Source organism: Lipotes vexillifer, unplaced genomic scaffold, assembly GCF_000442215.2.
Source record: "Lipotes vexillifer unplaced genomic scaffold, Lipotes_vexillifer_v1.1 scaffold4, whole genome shotgun sequence".
In the NCBI taxonomy this organism is placed as follows: Eukaryota; Metazoa; Chordata; class Mammalia; order Artiodactyla; family Lipotidae; genus Lipotes; species Lipotes vexillifer.
In genome coordinates, this window is record NW_006785876.1 from 1,048,414 (window position 1) to 1,070,004 (window position 21,591).

The 21,591-nt window shown below is 41.7% G+C and overlaps 1 protein-coding gene across 1 annotated transcript in view; it reads left to right on the plus strand.

The window, feature by feature from the left end:
* DNAH8 (dynein axonemal heavy chain 8) overlaps positions 1 to 21,591 on the plus strand; it is a 332,081-nt gene that overhangs the window by 274,715 nt on the left and 35,775 nt on the right. Inside the window, exons 85-87 of the mRNA XM_007458310.1 lie at positions 1,548 to 1,664; positions 3,757 to 3,858; positions 8,878 to 9,038. Of these exons, the coding sequence (XP_007458372.1) occupies positions 1,548 to 1,664; positions 3,757 to 3,858; positions 8,878 to 9,038 (380 nt within the window). The remainder of the gene's footprint in view (positions 1 to 1,547; positions 1,665 to 3,756; positions 3,859 to 8,877; positions 9,039 to 21,591) is intronic.

The following is a 21,591-nucleotide window of genomic DNA, read 5'->3' on the forward strand; positions in this document are numbered from 1 at the left end:
TTTGCCCTCAGTCTGACCTCCCAGGGTGGACATCTGGACCCAAATTAATTTTGATGTTTTATTTAATATCTTAAAAGAGGACTTCTTGGTGGCGCAGTGGTTAAGAATCCGCCTGCGAATGCAGGGGACATGGGTTTGAGCCCTGGTCCAGGAAGATCCCACATGCCATCGAGCAACGAAGCCCGTGTGCCACAACTACTGAGCCTGTGCTCTAGAGCCCGAGCTCCGCAATAAGAGAAGCCACCACAATGAGAAGCCCGTGCACTGCAAGGAAGAAGAGTAGCCCCCGCTCACCGCAACTAGAGGAAGACCGCGTGCAGCAATGAAGACCCAACGCAGCCAAAAATAAATAAATAAATAAAATAAATTTATATAAAAAAATCTTAAAAGCATATCCTAAAAAAATCAGTAATTAAAGCTTCTCAGTATCTCAATCTCTTTTCTGACTTGTCCATGAATTTGTCCAAACTGCAATTCACTTAGATTCCTTTAAATGGTAGTGTTATTCAAGATCTAAAGCATGGGACAGCTGCAAGAAGAAGTATTGGAATGGCTTGTGAAAACAATGTGTGCGTGCGTGCGTGCGTGCGTGCGTGTGTGTGTGTGTGTGTGTGTGTGTGTGTGTTGCGTTAAGGAAGGCAAAAGAGAGAAAAGTTAGTATACATTTAGAGGTAGAGAAGTAGAATTACATCTTCCCGTAGATGTATTAGAATTCTACTCTCCGTATGGAGAGGCACCAGGGTCAAAGTTCTAGGAGCTAACCTGAATAAATAATTGGACCTTTCTTAGAGAGACTGATTGTGTGCTGAGGCAGGGAAAGCTGATGGTATGGTAATGTTTGAGTTAATCCGTGTTGTTTACTAGGTGATGACAGCCTGGAAATATGAGTTCTAACACTCACATATATTTAAAATGGTCTCCAGAATATCAAAGCAATTGAGTCATTTGGCCTGAGCCTCATTTGATTATTTATGAGTAATTTGGAAATTTGAAACAGCTGCTGTTTCACAGGAGAGAACAAATGAAGGCAATATGAATGTTTTAAGAGAGAGATGTCATGTTTTACCATAGAAAATGTTTAGTTTTCAAAATCTGAAACTGCAAGATTACCAAGTGAAACTAGCAGGACGTCTAAATGCCCTTGAGTGCTTAAGTCATTCACCTTAAAAAATTAAAATTCAAACCCTTGCATTTAACATTTGAAATTTTCAACAGTCCAGTTTAGAATAAATTAATTCATTCAACAGATATTTATTGAGCACCTACTGCACTTTTTGAGTTGACAATGGAGACCTACACTTTTTAAACCCAAGAACTCCAATTTGGCAAATATTTGGAGATTTGCTCTTGAAAGCCTTCTAGAGCCAAGGAGTAATATCTTTATTTGTTACTATATCCAAAATCATATACTGTTCTTTTATGATGTCAGCTTATTTCAATATCATGCCTTAATTTTACTGTACTTTATGTTTTAATAATAAAAACAGGTATCAGCTGCAATACAATTTAAAACTCTCGCTCAATTACTTTTCTCTGTTGTTTTTAAGGAGCGACGCAAATTTGGTCCCTTAGGATGGAATATTCCTTATGAATTCAATTCTGCTGACTTTTCAGCCAGCGTTCAGTTTATTCAGAATCACCTTGATGAATGCGATATTAAGAAAGTGAGTGAAATTGTTTCTTTTTTCTGTCTTCATTGCCATCCTTAAATCAAAGTTCTACAGACATTCCCAGTCTGGAATATGCAGTGGCCCTGCTGAGGTTCCCCCCAGCTCTCCCAAAGGGGACCAATCATTCCAATCACCTGTTTACTGGTCCAGCCATTTCCACTCACACCCCTACTGCCCATAGGAGCGCACTGGGACTCTCCATCTCACACTTGTGTCCCCCTCCACCCCATCTCTCTCTTTCCTGAGCACATGCACAACAGAGGCAGAGCCCCGACAAAGGAACTCACTGTGTTGAGAAACACCACAGCATTCTTCACGTCACATCCAGGTGCCACAGTGCACTTCAAGAGAATATATACCTTAAATCAGACTTTTCTTCCTTTATCTCACTCATGCTTCCTCAGAATCCTCAGAAATGAGAATATCTCCCAGCCCATGTAAAAGTTCTTTTGTACCTTAAGTCACATCTTAACAGACGCTTAAGCTTATGCAGATAAATAGCAATGATTTGAATAATGGTCACTGATCCTTGTGTAACACTTCACAGTTTTCAAAGTGCTCGCATGTGCAGGGTCTCATTTTTATTTTCACAGCTCAGTGAGGTAGATACCCAAGGTGTTACTATGATCCCCATTTTACTGATGAGGTACTAGACAAGAGAAGACAAGGGACTTCCTCAAGGTCACCGAGCTAAGAACACAAACCCAGTTGTCCTTTCACCCAAGTGTTGCAAGGAGTTGGAAATCTGTTTTTTCCATGATCTTGAGGAATTTTATGAGCCTCTCAGAGCCTGTTTCCTCATCTATAAAATGGTCATGGTTTCCGTGAGGAATAAATGGGTTAGCATTTGTGAAAGCACAGTGTATGGTACATAATCAGGGCTCAATAAATACAAGTTTCCTATCGTCTCTCCCTCTCTTCCTTCTCATAGTAGATCTCGAAGATAATCATACATTCTGCAGTATCAGTATGATGACAGTGAGCCATGATGAATTATTATCTGGGTAGGGGGGAAATCTAGAATCAAACCATGATTTTTCTTAGAAATTACAAAGGGATATTAAATTGAGTAGGACATCTTGATGAAAAATTATATCACATGGGTTCGTATTCTGGGACTGTTTATCATTTTGGTATATACAAATGACAGTTACCTTGAAATAGTTGCTTTGAAAGGCAATGAAGCTGAAAAATAAAATTTTTTTTTTTTTTTTTTTTTTTTTTTTTTTTTTTTTGCGGTATGCGGGCCTCTCACTGTTGTGGCCTCTCCCATTTGCGGAGCACAGGCTCCGGACGCGCAGGCCCAGCGGCCATGGCTCACGGGCCCAGCCGCTCCGCGGCACGCGGGATCCTCCCGAAACGGGGCACGAACCCGCGTCTCCTGCATCGGCAGGCGGACTCTCAAGCACTGCGCCACCAGGGAAGCCCTGAAAAATAAAATTTTAACCAAGAGAAAGTAAATAAAAATTAAGCATCCTTACTTCTCCTACCCCAAATGTATTGAAGCATTTTTTAAAATAAAAAAACTGTTAATATCTGAAATGTATTGCTAGTGTAAGATTGCTATGGAAATTAATAAAGACTTTGATGTAGTCATAGCTCACATAATGAAACAGGAAAGGATTGCATTGTAGAAAAATCTTGTGAATAATGTTCTAGTTCTTATACTGTTTGAGAAAATATATTACTAAGAAAGCATATTTAAAGCATTGATTACTTGATTTTTCTCCTTTCTTCACTAAACGTGACTTTTTTCTTCTCTAACAGCTTGGCATTACTATAATGAGTATTACAGATAATTACATCCACAGATTGAAAAATTGTCTTCTTTTCCCCCTACTTTAAATAATCAATGAGCAATATATTCACCAACGTTTAGTACTGTAGATTTTTCTTTGGTGAACAAACCATAGCAGTTCCAGTCATGTAAGAGCAAAAGAGTTATTAATATAAGATAATGAGTAATTTTAAATGCAGTCTAGCTAGTGCTTCCTTTTCCAGACCTTTCTTTGAGAGGAAGATCCAAAATGTTTAGAACTATTTGTTTGGGTTGACAATGAATAATTCTTTTCTGTTTTTAATAAAGGGCGTGTCGTGGAGTACTGTTCGGTACATGATCGGAGAAGTCCAATATGGGGGCAGAGTCACGGACGACTTTGATAAACGTCTGCTTAATTGCTTTGCTAGAGTAAGTCAGTTTAGAAAAAAAATAGCATGGATGTACATCTCATTGCATCTTCATATTAAACAAGAATATTTTTTGTTTGTAGCAGGTAAGCCAAACTTAAAGGGAAAAAAAATATAGAGCAGAGCTGCTGAAAGGAATCAGCCAACCAAACCAAACCAAAACCAAACCAACTAACAATCTACTTGTGGTCCAGGACAGAACAAAGGTCAACTCTCAACGGTCTATGAATCTTCTCCTGTATAGATTAGCTGCTCATGTCCATGGTCTCTCCCCACTTCCCCTCCTATAAAAATACTGGACATAATATCTCTGCCTTTTCCTCTGATTGCAAGTCTTCAGGGCGATTTGAAGCCCCAAGATAAGTGATTGGAGAATGAACCAAAATTTGAGTTTTCTCATCTCTTTCTGTTAGGACAGACAATTGAAAATTGATGAAGTGTTCATTTTTTCCTCTGTTCCCAGTAAAATCTGCATCTATCATGTGGGTAAACATTTTCTAGAGAATATTATTCTTAGCAATTCTGGCTTTCACATCAAGGGTGAATAGTTAAGTACATCTACCAGATTCAAATTATTCCTAAAACCTTTACACGTTAAAGAAGCAAAATACATTACCTGAGCGGAAAAAAATCAGATATAGGAGTATTTTACCCTTATCTGAGTTCTTTATATTAGGATCTAAGTTGTTAATTCTTTGATTTTTTTCCCCCCTTTTAACAAAATTAACACCTCAACAACAAGGCATAAGCTTTGAGGGTATTTTGGTAAACTGGAGGTTGACCAGAAATCTGAATTTTTTTTCAACCCTTACTAATATTTGCAAGTTTTTCTTAAAGCTGAATGTGGAGAAAGGTGGATGATAAGCGTTGGTAAGGATGTGTGGAGGCAGATCTGGTACAGATCTCCAGGGAAGCAATTGGGCAAAACTTACTGAAACTAAGTATCCTAGGTAAACATCCCAGAACATTTCTAGAAAAAGCCCACGAATGGATATGTATAAAAATGTCATGGCAATATTGTGTGTGGAGCTGCAGGTGACCATCATAGGTTGGGTTCTCCAGAAACAGACTCTGAGATGGAGATCTGCTTGTGGGTCATCCCTTCCCCCAGGGCATGATCTTGGTTGAGGCGGCTCCCTTCTGCCAGGGCAATTCCTGGGAGGGACAATGTTGTGAGCCCTCAGTAGCCAGTACTCCAGACAGCTGGGGGAGTGAGTGCCTAGGTCCTGGAGAAGGATCTGGTAGCGCATTACAGCATCCACTGTGAGACTGAATAAGCCTAAAAGAATAGACAAGAAGGCTAAGAGAATAGATAGGCAGTAGTGGGTGAGCACATGTAATACTATTGCACACCCTTCAAGGGTGCAATCTGGTGGCACTTAGTCATATGAAGCATGTATGGGGACTTCCCTGGCAGTCCAGTGGCTAAAATTCCACGCTTCTACTGCAGGGTGGGCGCAGGTTTGATCCCTGGTCGGGGAACTAAGATCCCACATGCCGTGCGGCGTGGCCAGACTAAGATTAAAAAAAATAAATAAAAGAGGCGTGTATGATATGACTACCCTCTGAACCAGAATCCCACTCTTGAGTGTATGTCCCAGAGGAATTCTCAGACAAGTCTGTGGACATGTACAAAGATACTATTCAAAGTATTGTTTGGGATAGTGGGAAGTTGAAAGCAACCTGGGAGTCTGTCACAGAGGAACAGATGAGTTAAATGTTATAGATGCCTATCATGGAATACAGTGCAGCACTTGGAAGAAATGATCCATATGACATCATGCATAGATCTTAGGAACATAGTGTTGAGTGCAGAGCTTTAAAAAATAAAATGAGATCTATAAAGTGGTACATGTATATTTCTCAAGGATAAATACATGAATTCAAGGACATACATCAATATCTTTAAACAGGGAAGGGAGGCTGGGAGTGGATATCAGGGCTGAAGAGGGAGAAACTGAAATAAAAAGGGTCTAGAGTCATGAGAATAATAAAATGCAGGAGTATGATAAACTCACCTCTGTATCTGAGGTTCAAAAGAGAAAAAAAAAAAGATGTCTTAGTAAGCATACTTTGTGTTAGAATAACTGTACAAGTACCTAAAATTGGAGTTTTGGCACTGGAGACTGTGAGAGGTGGTTAGCTTCTGGATATATTGTACAGATACTACCAGCAGAATGCTGATGGGGAAGGAAGGGGGAAGGAAGTGGGGGGTGGTCAAGGATCACTCCTAGTTTTGACCTAAGCAACTAGGTGGAGAATGGGACTATTTACAGAGAAGGGAAAGAACTGCAGGGAAAAAATGAGTTTTATTGGCTGGGGGTAGAAATTAGGAATTCTGTTTTGATCATGTAAACTTTGAGATGCCTACTGGACACCCAAGTGCAGTTGTCCAAGACTGTAAGCTCCATAAGGGCAGGCACTTTGCCTGTTTACATCACTGCCAAATTCCCAGCACCTGGAATGGAATCTTTCACATAGTAGGCGCTCAGTAAATATTTGTTGAATAAGAGTATGAATGAAGATAAACAAGGCAGTTGGATTTACAGGTTTAGAACTCAGGAGAGAGCTCAGGGCTGGAGAAAAAATTTGGAATTTGTCTTATACAGGTGGCATTTAAAGTCAAGATATTAGATGAGATCATCATCTAAGAAGAAAGTGTAGAGAAAGGGAAGGAAAAAAAAAAAAGAAGCTAAGGACAAGGCCCCGAGTATTTTAATGTATTGAGAAAGAAGAAATGTCAACTGAGAGAGGTCAAGGAAAATGAGGAAAGGGAATTGACCTTTACTTAGTATTTGCTTAATAAATTAAAAAAAAAATTTTAACCTACTTTAAAAAAAATATGTAAGATAGCCCAGTATAGAAAAACATAAACATTCAGCTTAATAAATTTCTTCAAATAGACATAGAATGTGAATGACTAGGGAGGCAAAGTCCTGTCCTCTGTTGCCCCTTTACCCCGACCATGTTATCCAGAATTGCCTGAGTGAAAATCACTTCAATTGTAAACCGGTGCCTTCAAATGGGATCCTCTTCCCCTATGACTTTCACTTTGGGGTTTATCTTTGAACCCTTATTTGTCTTCTCTGTTCTCAGCATCTTATGGTGTGTCTCCCTTAAAACCAGTAATTGTAGAGCCTTATTCATTGTCCTTGGAGGATGACTGCTTATTTTTGTAGGGTACCTTCTAGAGTCCCCCAAAGTAATTCCATGTAGACTTCATACTCTGTATTTTGATTATACCAAAAACGTCCTGCAAATTGGTGAAACTCAACTACTTTTGTGTTTCTGAGTCTAGCTATTTGTGGATTTACAATTTATACTTTTGTACTTTATAAATAAAGTAGTGGAAAAACAAGAGGAAACTTCATTTTCCTTTTATACACATATGTCATCTGGCAACACAAAACTCAGTGTGGTCATTTGTTGTCTGTGTGCTGAAGACCCCGTGGCCTTTGCCCCCCTAGTCATCCACATCACTGAAAACCTAATCTTTATAAATGACCATAATCACAGCACTGTTTTTCTTTAATGACTTTCAACTGCTCCCCATTTTTTAAGTTAAGCACTAGTCCTCACCCTGATATCCATAGTCATCCACAATGTGACCTCACTTCACTTTTTCTGTCCGATCTCTTACCACTGCATTATATTTACCTTAGGGTAAGTACAGTGATTTCATCATTTACCCAACCTGCCTCACATTTTTGCGTCAGTTTTTTTTGCGTGTGTGGTCTCCCCAGTCACAAGTTCCTTTGTCAAAATTCTATCCTTCAAGGCTTATCTCCAAAATCACCTCCTAGATAAAGCTTTACCTGACATCCATCTGGCTATTCTTTCTTCTTGGCTTTAAGCCTCCTTAGTACTTTGCTTATTTTTATTTCCTCTGTCTCTTACCTTCGTGCACTTTATCTTGTGGTTATTATGTAACTGGCTTATCTCTCTACTGTGTCACAAGCTCCTTGAAGGAAAGGACTGTGTGTGTCTCATCTTTGCATTCCGTTCCTTTTCTAAGCTCAAGGGCTTGTGGACAGGAGTTGAATAGGATAGAACTGTGATGAGTAAAAAATGAAGAAAGCCAGTACACAGGGTATTTCAGAGCAATCACTGCACCTAGAAAGAGCTGGAAGAAGGATATGGAGGGAAGATACTAGAGAGAGTGTGACCAACGAAGGAAGGCACAATCCCCCTCTCTTTTCACGTGGAGTCCTTTGAGTGATTCAGACATCCTGTCTGCATTTCTGCTCCTCCCACCATCCCATTATTTCCCTCCCTACTGGGAAAATCACTCCGTTAGACACAAGTTATTGCCTCAAATGAGGCTCACAAGCATTCAGCATTTTTTTTTCCTCTTCAGAATAAGTCTGTTCACACCAAGTATATATCTGTTCTCTCACTGTTACCTTACAGATAATCAGTTCATATGGAAAAGGATGTCTTAAGGTAAACAGTAAGATGGTTGGATATATCTGGTTCTTGTGTCCAGGGACATAATTAACAGAGGGAGCTCTCCGGCTCAGGGTGGGAGGGGAGACGTTTGTAAGTTTTCCTGCTCGTGTGCAGTGCTCAGCGCCACGCTGAGCACAACATAAGCCCCCAAGTCATGAGCCCTGTTTTGGGGGAGAAAGGAGGTGGTGAAAATGCCCAGATATGCTCTCGTGTGTCTGGTTATTGCTTCTGCAATACATTCCCACGTCTCCTTAAAGTGAGCTCGAGGGTCATCAGATTGCTTCAGCAGAGGGTGGGCTTGCAAGGCTGGCTCTCTCCTCCTCGCCCTTAGAAAGTATCTTCTTTGCTGTTAAACAGAGACCGGGTTTCATTGTTTTTGTGTTGTGGCCTCTCTCTTTTCTTAATCTATGTCTAATTATACTATCAGTGGTTTTGTTAAGGTACTTTCAAACCCAATATAAAAAATGGTTAAGATGGAAATAAGGTGACCCTATCTCCTTGATAGTGGCAGTTTTGGGTTTTCATTTAGATGTTCATCAATTTTATTTCTCCTGTTTTCTCTCCCATATAGGTCTGGTTCAGTGAGAAGATGTTTGAACCAACATTCTGTTTTTATACCGGGTATAAAATCCCCGTGTGCAAAACCTTGGACCAGTATTTTGAATACATCCAGTCATTGCCATCCCTAGATAACCCCGAAGTCTTTGGGCTTCACCCTAATGCCGATATCACGTAAGTTCCTGGCATTTTTTAATTTGAAAGGTTCGTTTGTAACCCAGCCTGGCAAAGACTGTGCATTTCATTTTCTCCTTTCCCTTCCTTTTATTTTACTGTGAAAAATAGTGTCACTTCCTATCACTTCCTATCTCGCAATTACAATTTTGTCATATCTTGGCCTGCTCCTGGTCACTAAATCCTACTGCTCCAGCGTTTATAACAATGTTAAAAGCTCTAACTTATGCATTGATTATTTCTCCTCTGTCGTGTCATAAAACCAGTTGGTGTTATTGGTCTTGATGCCATTGGCCTGATAAGACAGTAGCGTCCCAGTTCTTTGCCTTTTACATCAAAAAATCTATTAAAAATAATGGTCATAAACAGAACCGTAAAGGGCCAGGAGGGTAGACAGAGGAGGAGGACTTGTATTTCTGTTTTGATGGTCCCTCTCCCCTTACTTGCTCACCTGCATCCTTCTGTAAATACCTGCCCATGGAGGGCACGATGCAGCGAGCACAGGAGTACAGGAACACAGACGCAGAGCCCGGGAGGAAAGGCTCAGAGTGATGTCCCTGCTCCAGTCACTGTGGTAAGAGGTGGTGAGGGAAGAGATAAGGCATGCATCCAAGTCCCAGGCCCCTTCTCAGACCCGTCCTTTGGATGAGATCTCACCCCTCATCTCTCCAGGGACCCCTCCCTGAACACAAGACCACCCAGCTCCACAGAGAGGGCTCCAAGAAACCCCAGCTGAGAGTCTCCCTGGATGGTCATGCCTTGGGCTCACTGGCCAAAGACCACAAAGTTTATGTCCAGCAGAGTGGCTGGTTTCAGGAAATGGAAGAAACCAAGATTCCTGTGGTAGATTCTAAGCTGTGACAACTGAGAGGAGTGCACTGTGCCTCTCTCCTCGTCACTCACCTGCTGTGGCCATTTCAGCAGCGCTGCCCTCGCCCTGGTTCTCTGCCCTCGCCCAACATCACAGATCCCTGTTTGCTTCCATTGCATTGTGTCTCCACCCTGAGCATGCTCCCCACCCCAGCACGAGGCTTGGCCTCCTGGCCTATTTGTCCCCCACATTCATTCTCACTTCTCCATAGCCTCTAATCTCTCCCATGCCTCTTTTCATCTTCAAAGATGTGGGCGTGACCCCCAAAGACCCACAAATGGCCATCACTCATTTCAGACCCCGTGACAGAACCGTGATGGCACTTTGGTGGCGGCTCTAGCTATTATTTGAAGAGTCTGTCATCAGTTAGCAGGAGACTTTTGAAATGAAGAAATAAAAAGGCGTCCTCAGAGATCCGTTCGTGAATCAACATTATCTGAAAGAGAACACACAGAGAAGGAGTTTTACTTTAGCTAAGACTTTAGAAATGTGAGTCAGACCACGTCACTTCTCTGCCCAGAGCCCTCCTGAGGCTCCTGTCTTCAAGTCAAGGGCAAAAGCTGACAATGACCTACAGGTGACCTACAAGGCCCAGTAATACCATCTGCCCTGCCCCTCATGGCCTGGTCTCCTTCTGCCCTCTCCCTCACTCTTGCCACTCAGCTCTAACTTCCGCTAGCTTCCTGTTAGTCAGGCCAGACGGCTCCCACCACAGGATACTTGTACTTCCTGGAACATCCTTCCCCCAGGTATCACTGTGGCTCACCTTTTCACCTCTTCCGGTCTTTGCTTAAATGTCACCTTTTCAATGACGCCTTCCCTGGCTGCCTTATTTAAAAATTGCAAACCACTCCCTAACCCCCACCCCAGACTCCATCCTCCTTGCCTGCTTTGTTCCTATCAATTGTATCACCAACTCTTTACTTATTTATTTGCTATCATCTACCTACCATCACTAACATAAACTCCATTATGTCTGAAATTTTGTCTTTTTTCACTACTGTACCTCCAGTGCTAAATAGTGCCTGATACTCAGGGAATATTTGTTGAATGCATCAGCAATACTAAATTCTCCTAGGCTGCGGAGAATCTAATAAATGGGGATAGTCCATGGAAAGATTTCATGAGTTCACGCAAGTGGGCAGAAAAATGGCTAATAAGTTTTAATGCACTTGTAAATTAGCAATTGGAGTGGTTCACATATGAGGGCTCTAAACTTTGATTCCATCCTTGGCAAGAGCCCGAGGAGTCACCATAGCTGGTACCTGGAGAGTCTGATCCTGTCTGGTACTACAGGATCCTACCAAGGAGTGTATGAAACAAGGTTGGAAGCACCTCACCCTGACTTAACAGGGATAGCATTCCTGTGCCTGGATTACTGTAGGCAGTTCTGGTCACCAGCTCTCAAGAGAGATAAACTAGAGCTAGAAAAAGTCCAGAGAAGGGCAACCAAATTGTAATCCAGGTGGGAGGAAATGATAAAGACAAACTATTTTTTTCCCTTGATTTTTATCTTCAACTATTATAAACCCTCAGAAAAGTTGCAGGTACAGTGAACACCTATATACCCTTCACCTTGGTTCACCAGTTGTTAACATTTTGTTCCATTAGCTTTTTCTTGTTCTATATTTACATCTCTGTATATTTATATATCTACAGCTATATCCATACATAACCACATCTATTTCTGTGTGTGTTTGTGTGTGTGCTTATAGACCCTCTGAGTGGACAGAGCTAGGAAATACGTATTTTTTAAAACATTATGAGCTCATACTGTAACTCCAATACCAATTGTACACCTCAGGGTTCTTCCTTGTCCTCCCTCATTATCTCCTTTCTCCCTTGGGGAGAACCCTGGTTCCCAGCAGCTTCAGTATGTTTACTCATTTGCTCCAAATCACACTGCTGTTACCGAAAGTGGGGTCCAGCTTCTCGCCACTCAAAAGCCAATAAAGAAGCAAGTGGGTGGAAAGGAAAGTTTGCTTTATTTCGGATGCTGGCAGCCAGTGGGGAGGGCGGACTCCTATCCAAAGGCCGACTCCCCCCACTGACAATTAGTGGGCAAGAGCTTTTATAGACAGAGGGAGGGGGCTACATGCAGAAACAGCACAGTCAGCTCTGATAGTCATCTTGAAATTGGTCATGCAGTGGTCTGACCAGTGTCATCTTGATTAAGGACGGTTAATCTTCAGTTCCAGGGTCGGTTTGTTTTCATTTCTTGGAATTGTGGCAGCTTATGTCATGGCTACAGTTTCATCATCATGTAGTTAAGTTCTTCCACCTGGTAGGGGTTTCAGTATAAGACAGCTCACAGGATACGGCTCAGAATATTATCTACAGCCCTTGAGGAGGAGCTAAAGGTCCTTGACTACGCTCAGTGACTACACTATTATTATTTAGTCTTGTTGGACTGTTTTGCTTTGTTTCTGCATTCTCTTGCTTCTCTGATTAAATTATTCTTTGGCTAAAGTTTTTCCACAGACAAAAGGCAAGCTGAGGACATGGGGGGCAAGGACCCTAGGGTCCTGCTCTGTTGCACCACCAATACCATGACCAACATCAAATGTACTAAGTGGAGGTCAAGGTTTCTTTGCAATTCCTTTCGTCCCTAGAATATATCCCACTGAGGGTGTACAGAGCACTATGTTCAAAAGTTACTCAGATTGTTTTAAATCTGTGAGGTTATGCTATCTGTTGATGTATAGGTACATTCATTTGTTTCTATTTGTATTACATTTAAGGGTTTTTTTTTTAATTGTCGATTTCTTTTAAGTATGTGAAGCATGATCATGGCTTAAAAGCCACAACTAGATAAAAAGGTTCTTAGAGAAGTCTCACGCCCTCCCAACCCATTTCCCCTTCCTTTACAGGCAACCAAATGCATTAGTTTCTGGTTTATCTCCCCTGTGTTTCTTTTTGCTCATATGTAAGTACCATGTATATTCTTATTACCCTTTCTCTCTGATACAAAATTACCATACCACATATATATGTGTGTGTGTGTGTGTGTGTGTGTGTGTGTGTATACATATATATATATATATATATATATATATATAGAGAGAGAGAGAGAGAGAGAGAGAGAGAGAGTGTCTCACATTTTTCACTTAGTGCATCCTATAATCATCTATATGTTCATAGGTATCTTCCTCATTAAAGGCACACCTCGGAGATATCACTGGTTTGGTTGCAGACTACCACTATAAAGAGAATATTGCAATAAAATGAGCCACATGATTTTTTTAGTTTCCCAGTGCATATAAAAGTTATGTTTACACTATGCTGAAGCCTACTAAGTGTGCAATAGCATTATGTCTAAAAAACAATGTACATATCTTAATTTAAAATACTTTGTTGCTAAAAAATGCTATCATCTGAGCCTTCACCAGGTCAGAGTAGTAACATCAAAGGTCACTGATCACAGATCACCATAACAAATATAATAATAATAATAAATAAAAGTTAGAAATATTCTGAGAATTACCAAAATGTGACCCAGAGATATGAAATGAGCAAATGCTTTTGGAAAAAATGGCGCTAATAGACTTGATTGACACAGGGTTGCCACAAACCTTCAATTTGTGAAAACTGCAGTATCTTTGAAGTGCAGTAAACCGAAGCACAATAAAACAGGTATGCCTGGATGTTTTTTTTTTTTTTTTTTTACAGCTGCATGCTCTTCCATTGTTTATATGCATCATAGTTTATTCATCCATTCTCCCATGGGTGGGCATGTAGGTTGTTCCCAACATTTTGCTATCTCTAGTAATTCCTCAATTAATAATCTCATGCTTGTGATTTCTCCTATTATTGGAGATGTATTTTTCAGGGTAAAGTGCTATGGGTGGGATTGCTAGATCAAGGATTAATGAATATTTTCAATTTCCCTTACAGAAGGCTATGCTGTTTTGCACTCCCACCAACAATATGACACGCACAGTGTCACGCAATCAACAATGTGATTCATGGTCTCATCAACAGAGTGTTGGTGAAGCTTCTTTTTCACCAATACGACAAGTGAGAAATGGCATCTCGGCATAGTTTTAACTTATTTCCTCTTATTTTAAGTGAAATTGAGCACATTTTCCTATACTTAAGGACTATTTGGACTAAGATACCATCTTGGAGACCCTGTGAATAAACTCAGGTGTGCAATGATACCGGCAGAGATTAAGGATGATGACGGGGTGGAGGCTAGAGTGAAGCTGCAGGACCAGTCTCACAAGGGGACTGATAGGCTTTAGTGAATATAGAGCAATGGCTGAGAATCTTCTGTGGTTTTCATCTATTTGTTGTTGTTGCCTGCTGGATAGAGAGGGCACAGCGAGCCTTCTTTGTCCTTTGGCAAGTCTCTCTTCACAGCTCTGTCCAAAGACTTACATGCTGTCACTGGCAGGCATGCTACAGATGCCATAAGCTGTCTTTTCCCAGAGTAGAGTGTTGGGATCCTGTAATCTCTCATCACACCAAGTGAGGTCAAGTAAAAAGTGCTGTACCTCTGCTTCAAATGAGGATTATTTCTGCTAGAAATAACTAGCTGGCCTGTAAGACCTGTGACCTTCCTCTGATCTCTCCTCATTCTTAACTTCCCCCTTGGTCTGTCCTAGGGTCTTACTGAGGCTTCCCCTCTTTCCAGGGACCTTGCCCTGTTTCTGGTTCCTGCTCAGGTAGTAGCCTTTGTTCGGAAGCTCCATGTTTGGTCATTTTCTTGGCCTCTGAGTGAGTTTTGTCCTAGGTTTGATTCTTCTTTCCTCTGGTCTCTCAAGTACGTGGTGACTGTAACCCTAGCCTCCGTTTTCCTGGCAGTTGAACCCGCCTACTCGGAGGGCTGTGCTCCAGCGCCTCGCTGTTCTCCCACCAGCCACCAGGAGGCAGTAAGCAATAACGGACGAAGCTTCCCAGCTAAAACCTACCCCTGCTCTCCTCCCAGCTACACCCTTCCCCCTCCAAGGAGAAGTGACTCTCCAACTTCTATGTGAAATGAAGGAACCAAAGGATTCCTTGTTATTTCTGGTCTGGAAGCTGGGATGGTGGAGGAGTTGGGAACAGGAGTGCATTTGAGGCGGAATTACAGAGTCCCGTTTGGGTTGTTGAGTTGGGAAAGAAAGAGTGGGACGTATCTGAGTGGGGTTAGAGTGTGTCACGTGGACTGGAGCCCAGGTGAGAGGCTTGAGCACCTTTGTGCAGAGATAACAGTTGAAGCCAGAGAGGGGGGTGACCTCTGTAAGATTCACTGGCTAAATCTGTGTGAATGTCCTGAACTAGAAGAATCCTTATTAATTTTCCTGACTGTCCACCCCATTCAACAACACTCTTGCTTCCAGTCAGGCCCGCCAGCTATAACTGGGCCGTGGTAGAGAACCCTCTGCTTCTGCTGAACAGAATCTGCACTCTGAAGTTAGCATCCATAAATTTGAGAGAAGAGGGAAATCTGGGGAAGGGGACCACAAGTCCTTCTCCTGGATCCTTGCTTAAGAATGCAGAAACCCTGAAGTAGACGGGGGGAATCCATCTGAATAACTGCTTTAAAATAAGTAAAATCTCTCCCAAGATACCTTGCTGACAGGGACCATAAAAATGCGTAGTTTATTCACATTTTATTATCTAGATTTATAAGGTACCAAGGACTCTGCACATTCAACTACCTCAGTGTCGAAAACAGTTATTTATTTTCACTTTTAGTCATTAGCAGTTATGCATATTTTTCTACCTTCTGAAATTTAGCAAGTGTCTTATTAAACTTTTATATTCATTTCTATGCAGGATGAATTTAATTGTATTCCTTTTAGTATTAGCTGACTTTTGAGCTCCAGAGTTTTATTAAAAAATTTATTCTCATTGATATTTCATGCGTGAAGAGGTATACAAATCTAGGCTGGTTTGGATATGATAGTGCACTAATATCTCATTAGATGGTTAATTGTTTATTTTATACACCGTTCTGTTCTTTAGTTAGTTTGCATTTTATTCTGTTTTGTTTTTTTTTTTCTTCGCAGTACGCGGGCCTCTCACTGTTGTGGTCTCTCCCGTTGCGGAGCACAGGCTCCGGACGTGCAGGCTCAGCGGCCATGGCTCACGGGCCTAGTTGCTCCGCGGCATGTGGGATCCTCCCAGACCGGGGCACGAACCCGTGTCCCCTGCATTGGCAGGCGGACTCTCAACCACTGTGCCACCAGGGAAGCCCCATTTTATTATTCTTGACCCCAACTATCCCACCCAACAGAGATGACTTAGACATCTCCCCCAAACCACAAAGCTGCAGGTCCAATATGAGCCACTTCCCATATTTACCCCAAAGAGAGATTTTCTTCTAGAAGTATCTCGGGACCAAAGCTCATGGAGTATTATAGTTCCTGTTCTTCATCTCAGAGTGTCTATGGGGACTGTTTTCTTGAAAGCCCTTGGACTTTGAGGCACATAGAGATATTCACAATTCTCCATTATAGCTAGCTAACTAGGCTTCTGCCTTTCCTATCTTTGCAAACAGAAAACCACCTTGTGGAAAAAAGAAAGGTAAGCTGTACAGCCCTGGCATTCTGTGCCTAATAAAATATCTGGTGGAACAACGATCTGGAGAGCTTGTCCAGTTCTTATGCAAAATGGGTCAGCTTTTCAGGGCTTCATGCCCCCATCTATAGCTTGAGGACTGTTTTCAGATCACCTCATAAAAAATAAAATCACCCTCATGAAAATGATTTCTTAGGTGAAATCTAGCAGCAGCATATCCATCAACCCCTCCCTGAAGCGCTGGTGAACGTGATCAGTGCCAGCCAAGAACAAGCATGTCGTTTCCATGCTGGTGTGTGCTGTTGGCACCCAGTCACTGTTGCAGAGCGTGTTTCCAGAAAGGATTCAAGATGCAGGTGAGCCGAGAGAGCTCCTGAGAATCCCAGATATGGGGTCTTTCCCCTTTTTTATTTGTAGCTAGAACAGGTAGGAAGAATGAGCTAGGATTTTCTTAGTATGAATGGAAATTTACTGCTGTTTTCTTCTCTTTAAACTTTAAAGATCTGTGTTGAAATATAATCATATTTAAATTATATCTATCTGATTCGCCTGTGTTTTGAGGAGTATACATATATATTTCCCTTTGTATATGGAAAGGTGCCAGGAAATGGATAGTAATGATAACATACTATACTTTTACCATAAGAAGGAACAAATAATTAAATTTTCATGCCCTTTAAATATTGGAGAATTGCTCTCCTTTATATTTGAGGTTTAATAAAATCCAAGCTGGGCTTCCCTGGTGGTGCAGTGGTTGAGAGTCAGCCTGCCGATGCAGGGGACTCGGGTTTGTGCCCCAGTCCGGGAGGATCTGGGCCTGTGAGCCATGGCCACTGAGCCTGCGTGTCCGGAGCGTCCGGAACCTGTGCTCCGCAACGGGAGAGACCACAACAGTGAGAGGCCCACGTACCGCAAAAAAAAAAAAAATCCAAGCCAGTTGGCCTCAATTCAATAAACAAATATTTATTGAGAACATACTCTCTAGCCAGCTTGGGGATACAAATATCAGTAATAGGCCATCCTTACCCTTGGAGCTCATTGTCTATTAGGGAAGATAGATGAGTGACAGATAGTTGTGCAATTCGATATGGTAAACTGTAAAATCAGGAGGGATTATACACTCTGCTGTGAGAGCAAAGGCAAAGGAGTAATAAATTCCAGCTTAGGGATCAAAGTAAGCTAGTGAGACAGTCCACATCTGAGTCGTACCTTAAAGGATGTGCTGGAGTTCTCAGGCTAGAGAAGGGGTGGGGAGGAAGTGACTGCAGTATGGGGGTGGGGGGAAGAGCAGCAAGAAGGACAGAGTGCAAGGACAGAGGAATATAATGAGCAGGAAGGATGTGTACGTATATCAAATCATCAAGTTGTACATGTGAAATATGTACAATTAAAAATAAGTAAATAAAACAATTAAGCTCAGTGAGAAAAAAAGACATAGATTAGGGCACCTACACAAAGGGACAATCCAAGGAAGGGTATGAGGATGTAAAAGTGTATGATGTTTGTGGGGAACCGAGTCCAATGTGCCTAGAGCATGGTGGGGGGAGGGGCTTGAAGAGAGGTGTCACCTGACCTCGAGGCTGATGCAAATGCAGGGATTGGCTTTCGAAGATTTTGGGTGTCATGGGAAAGAGGTTCGGGCAGTTCTGAAGGCAGTGGGATGAAGATACTGAAATTTTCTAGATGGATGCTAGAAATGATTTAGAAGTAGGACTTGGAAACCAAGAAGTGCTGGGAGTATGACATCAGGAGGAAGCTATCTCTGAATTCATAAGCTGGGCAGCTGGGCAAAGACATTGTTAAAGGAGATGGGGCAAGAAACAGTTCAGATGAAGGGAAAGAATTAAAACAATGAGTTAGGCTTGGGGTTTGTTTGACTTAGGAAACAGAGAGCCTTAGGAGTCAATGGAAATGTGGGTATGTGGAGTTAATGATAAAGTCAGAGATTTAATGTTGTATTTCATGATACTTAGAAAGATGTCAGTGACAGTGACACCTACATCTTGTCTAATACAGCAATTCACCCATATATTCTATCTTCACTGTATCTAAAGCTACAATGAGATCATGGAATATTATGAATCACATAGAAATTAGATTTCTGAAAAATGCATATAATAGCATGTGGATCCTTCACCTTTGATAACTTCATTTTGTTGTCCCATCAGCTATTTTCATAGGATTTTCCCCCACTTAGAGTTATTTGCATTTTTCTTGTACTCTGTATGACTTTTTAATACTGGGATAACACCATACTTCAAAATTTAGGAATGGGTTGCAAGTGCCTTTGGTGCCATTTTGCCAGAATGTTTTGCTTTCTATTCATGTGTTCAACTGTGTATGTACTTGACATCTTCATCTTTCAACTTTTAAAATAAATGTCTTTTGGGATACTCTAAAACCACAACATCTAAATAGAGGCTACTCACCAAAAATTAATTTAAAAATTAAAATTATATGTAAAATTACACAAAATCAATTTTCATTTGTTAAAAATCACCTTTTATCTTATTGCCCTTATTGTGTAATTCATATGTTTAAAGGTCATGTGGAGTTAATACCCCAACTCTGGTTGGGTTACAAACATTTACTGCTCTGACACAGGACCCTCATAATCACCATATCCGACCCAAAATCCAGCATGTAAAGCCTGGTGGCAGTTGCAGTTACCTTAGCTATGACTTTTGGAGAGGATGCGGTTGTCTGGACATGCAGGTTTGAGTCCTGATGCCAATCAATCAATAAAAATGATTCGACCCGCCAATCAGTCGATAAAAATGCTGAAGACAGAAGCATCTCAGGTTGGGAACTCAGCCGGCTCAAGAACGGAGAAGAGCTAGTGTGTCAGTTCCACGACGAAGCAAACAAGGACGGCTGCAGGCTTTGCCCTGTGAGGTGCCCTGTGAGGCATCCTGACTGCAGAGGAGAAGGTGGGAAATGAGCTGCTGACTGCAGCAGTGAGCAGCCTTGCTGAGCGTCAGAAGAGTGACCTAATAGCCAGTCTGCAAGGACTGGAAAGGAAGAACCAGATACAGCAACTTATTCATGGCTGTAAAAGGGAGAGCTTGGGGCTTCCCGGGTGGCGCAGTGGTTGAGAGCCCGCCTGCCGACGCAGGGGACATGGGTTCGTGCCCCGGTCCGGGAAGATCCCACATGCCGGGGGGAGCGGCTGGGCCCGTGAGCCATAGCCTCTGAGCCTGCGCGTCTGGAGCCTGTGCTCCGCAACGGGAGAGGCCACAACAGTGAGAAGCCCGCGTACTGCAAAAAAAAAAAAAAAAAGGGAGAGCTTGACATGCCCACACCACTGGATCTCTAGAAAATTTCCTGAGTGAATTACAAAAGGAGAAAATCATACTTCTATGCAGTGGATGCTTGACACATTTTTAGAAGGCCAAGCTGTGTGGCTGACAGGGTCTTGGTGCTCTGGCCAGGTGTCAGGCCTGAGCCTCTGGGGTGGGAGAGCCGAGTTCAGGACATTGGTCCACCAGAGACCTCCCAACCCCTCATAATATCAGTCAGCAAGAGCTCTCCCAGATATGCCTATCTCAACAGTAAGACCCAGCTTCACTCAACGACCAGCAAGCTCCAGTGCTGGACACCCCATGTCAAAAAACTAGCAAAACAGGAACACAACCCCACCCATTAACAGAGAGGCTGCCTAAAATCATAATAAGTTCACAGACATCACGAAACACACCGCCAGATGCAGTCCTGCCCACCAGAAAGAAAGATCCAGTGTCATCCACCAGAACACAGGCACCGGTCCCCTCCACCAGGAAACCCACACAACCCACTGAAACAACCTTACCCACTGGGGGCAGACACCAAAACAACAGGAACTACGAACCTGCAGCCTGGGAAAAGGAGACCCCAAGCAAAGTAAGTTAAGCAAAATGAGAAGACAGAGAAATACACAGCAGATGAAGGAGCAAGATAAAAACCCACCAGACCAAACAAATGAAGAGGAAATAGGTAGTCTACCTGAAAGAATTCAGAGTAATGATACTAAACATGATCCAAAATCTTGGAAATAGAATGGAGGAAATACAAGAAACGTTTAACAAGGACCTAGAAAAACTACAGAGCAAACAAATAATGATGAAAAACAGAATAAATGAAATTAAAAATTCTCTAGAAGAAATCAATAGCAGAATAACTGACGAAGAAGAAAGGATAAGTGACCTGGAAGATAAAACAGTGGGAATAACTACTGTAGGGCAGAATAAAGAAAAAAGAATGAAAAGAATTGAGGCCAGTCTCAGAGAACAGTGGGACAACATTAAACACACCAACATTTGAATTATAGGGGTCCCAGAAGAAGAAGAGAAAAAGAAAGGGACAGAAAATATTTGAAGAGATTATAGTTGAAAACTTCCCTTATATGGGAAAGGAGATAGTCAATCAAGTCCAGGAAGCACAGAGATTCCCATACAGGATAAATCCAAGGAGAAACACACCAAGACACATATTAATCAAACTATCAAAAATGAAATACAAAGAAAAAATATTAAAAGCAGCAAGGGAAAAACAACAAATAACATACAAGGGAATCCACATAAGGTTAACAGCTGATCTTTCAGCAGAAACTCTGCAAGCCAGAAGGGAGTGGCAGGACATATTTAAAATGATGAAAGGGAAGAACCTACAACCAAGATTACTCTACCCAGCAAGGATCTCATTCAGATTTGATGGAGAAATTAAAACCTTTACAGACAAGCAAAAGCTGAGAGAGTTCAGCACCACCAGACCAGCTTTACAACAAATGTTACAGGATCTTCTCTAGGCAAGAAACACAAGAGAAGGAAAAGACCTACAATAACAAACCCAAAACAATTAAGAAAATGGAAATAGGAACATACATATCGATAATTACCTTAAATGTAAATGGATTAAATGCTCCCACCAAAAGACACAGACTGGCTGAATGGATACAAAAACAAGACCCATATATATGCTGTCTACAAGAGACCCACTTCAGACCTAGAGACACATACAGACTGAAAGTAAGGGGATGGAAAAAGATATTCCATGCAAATGGAAACCAAAAGAAAGCTGGAGTAGCAATTCTCATATCAGACAAAATAGACTTTAAAATAAGGACTATTAGAAGAGACAAAGAAGGACACTACATAATGATCAAGGGATCGATCCAAGAAGAAGATATAACAATTGTAA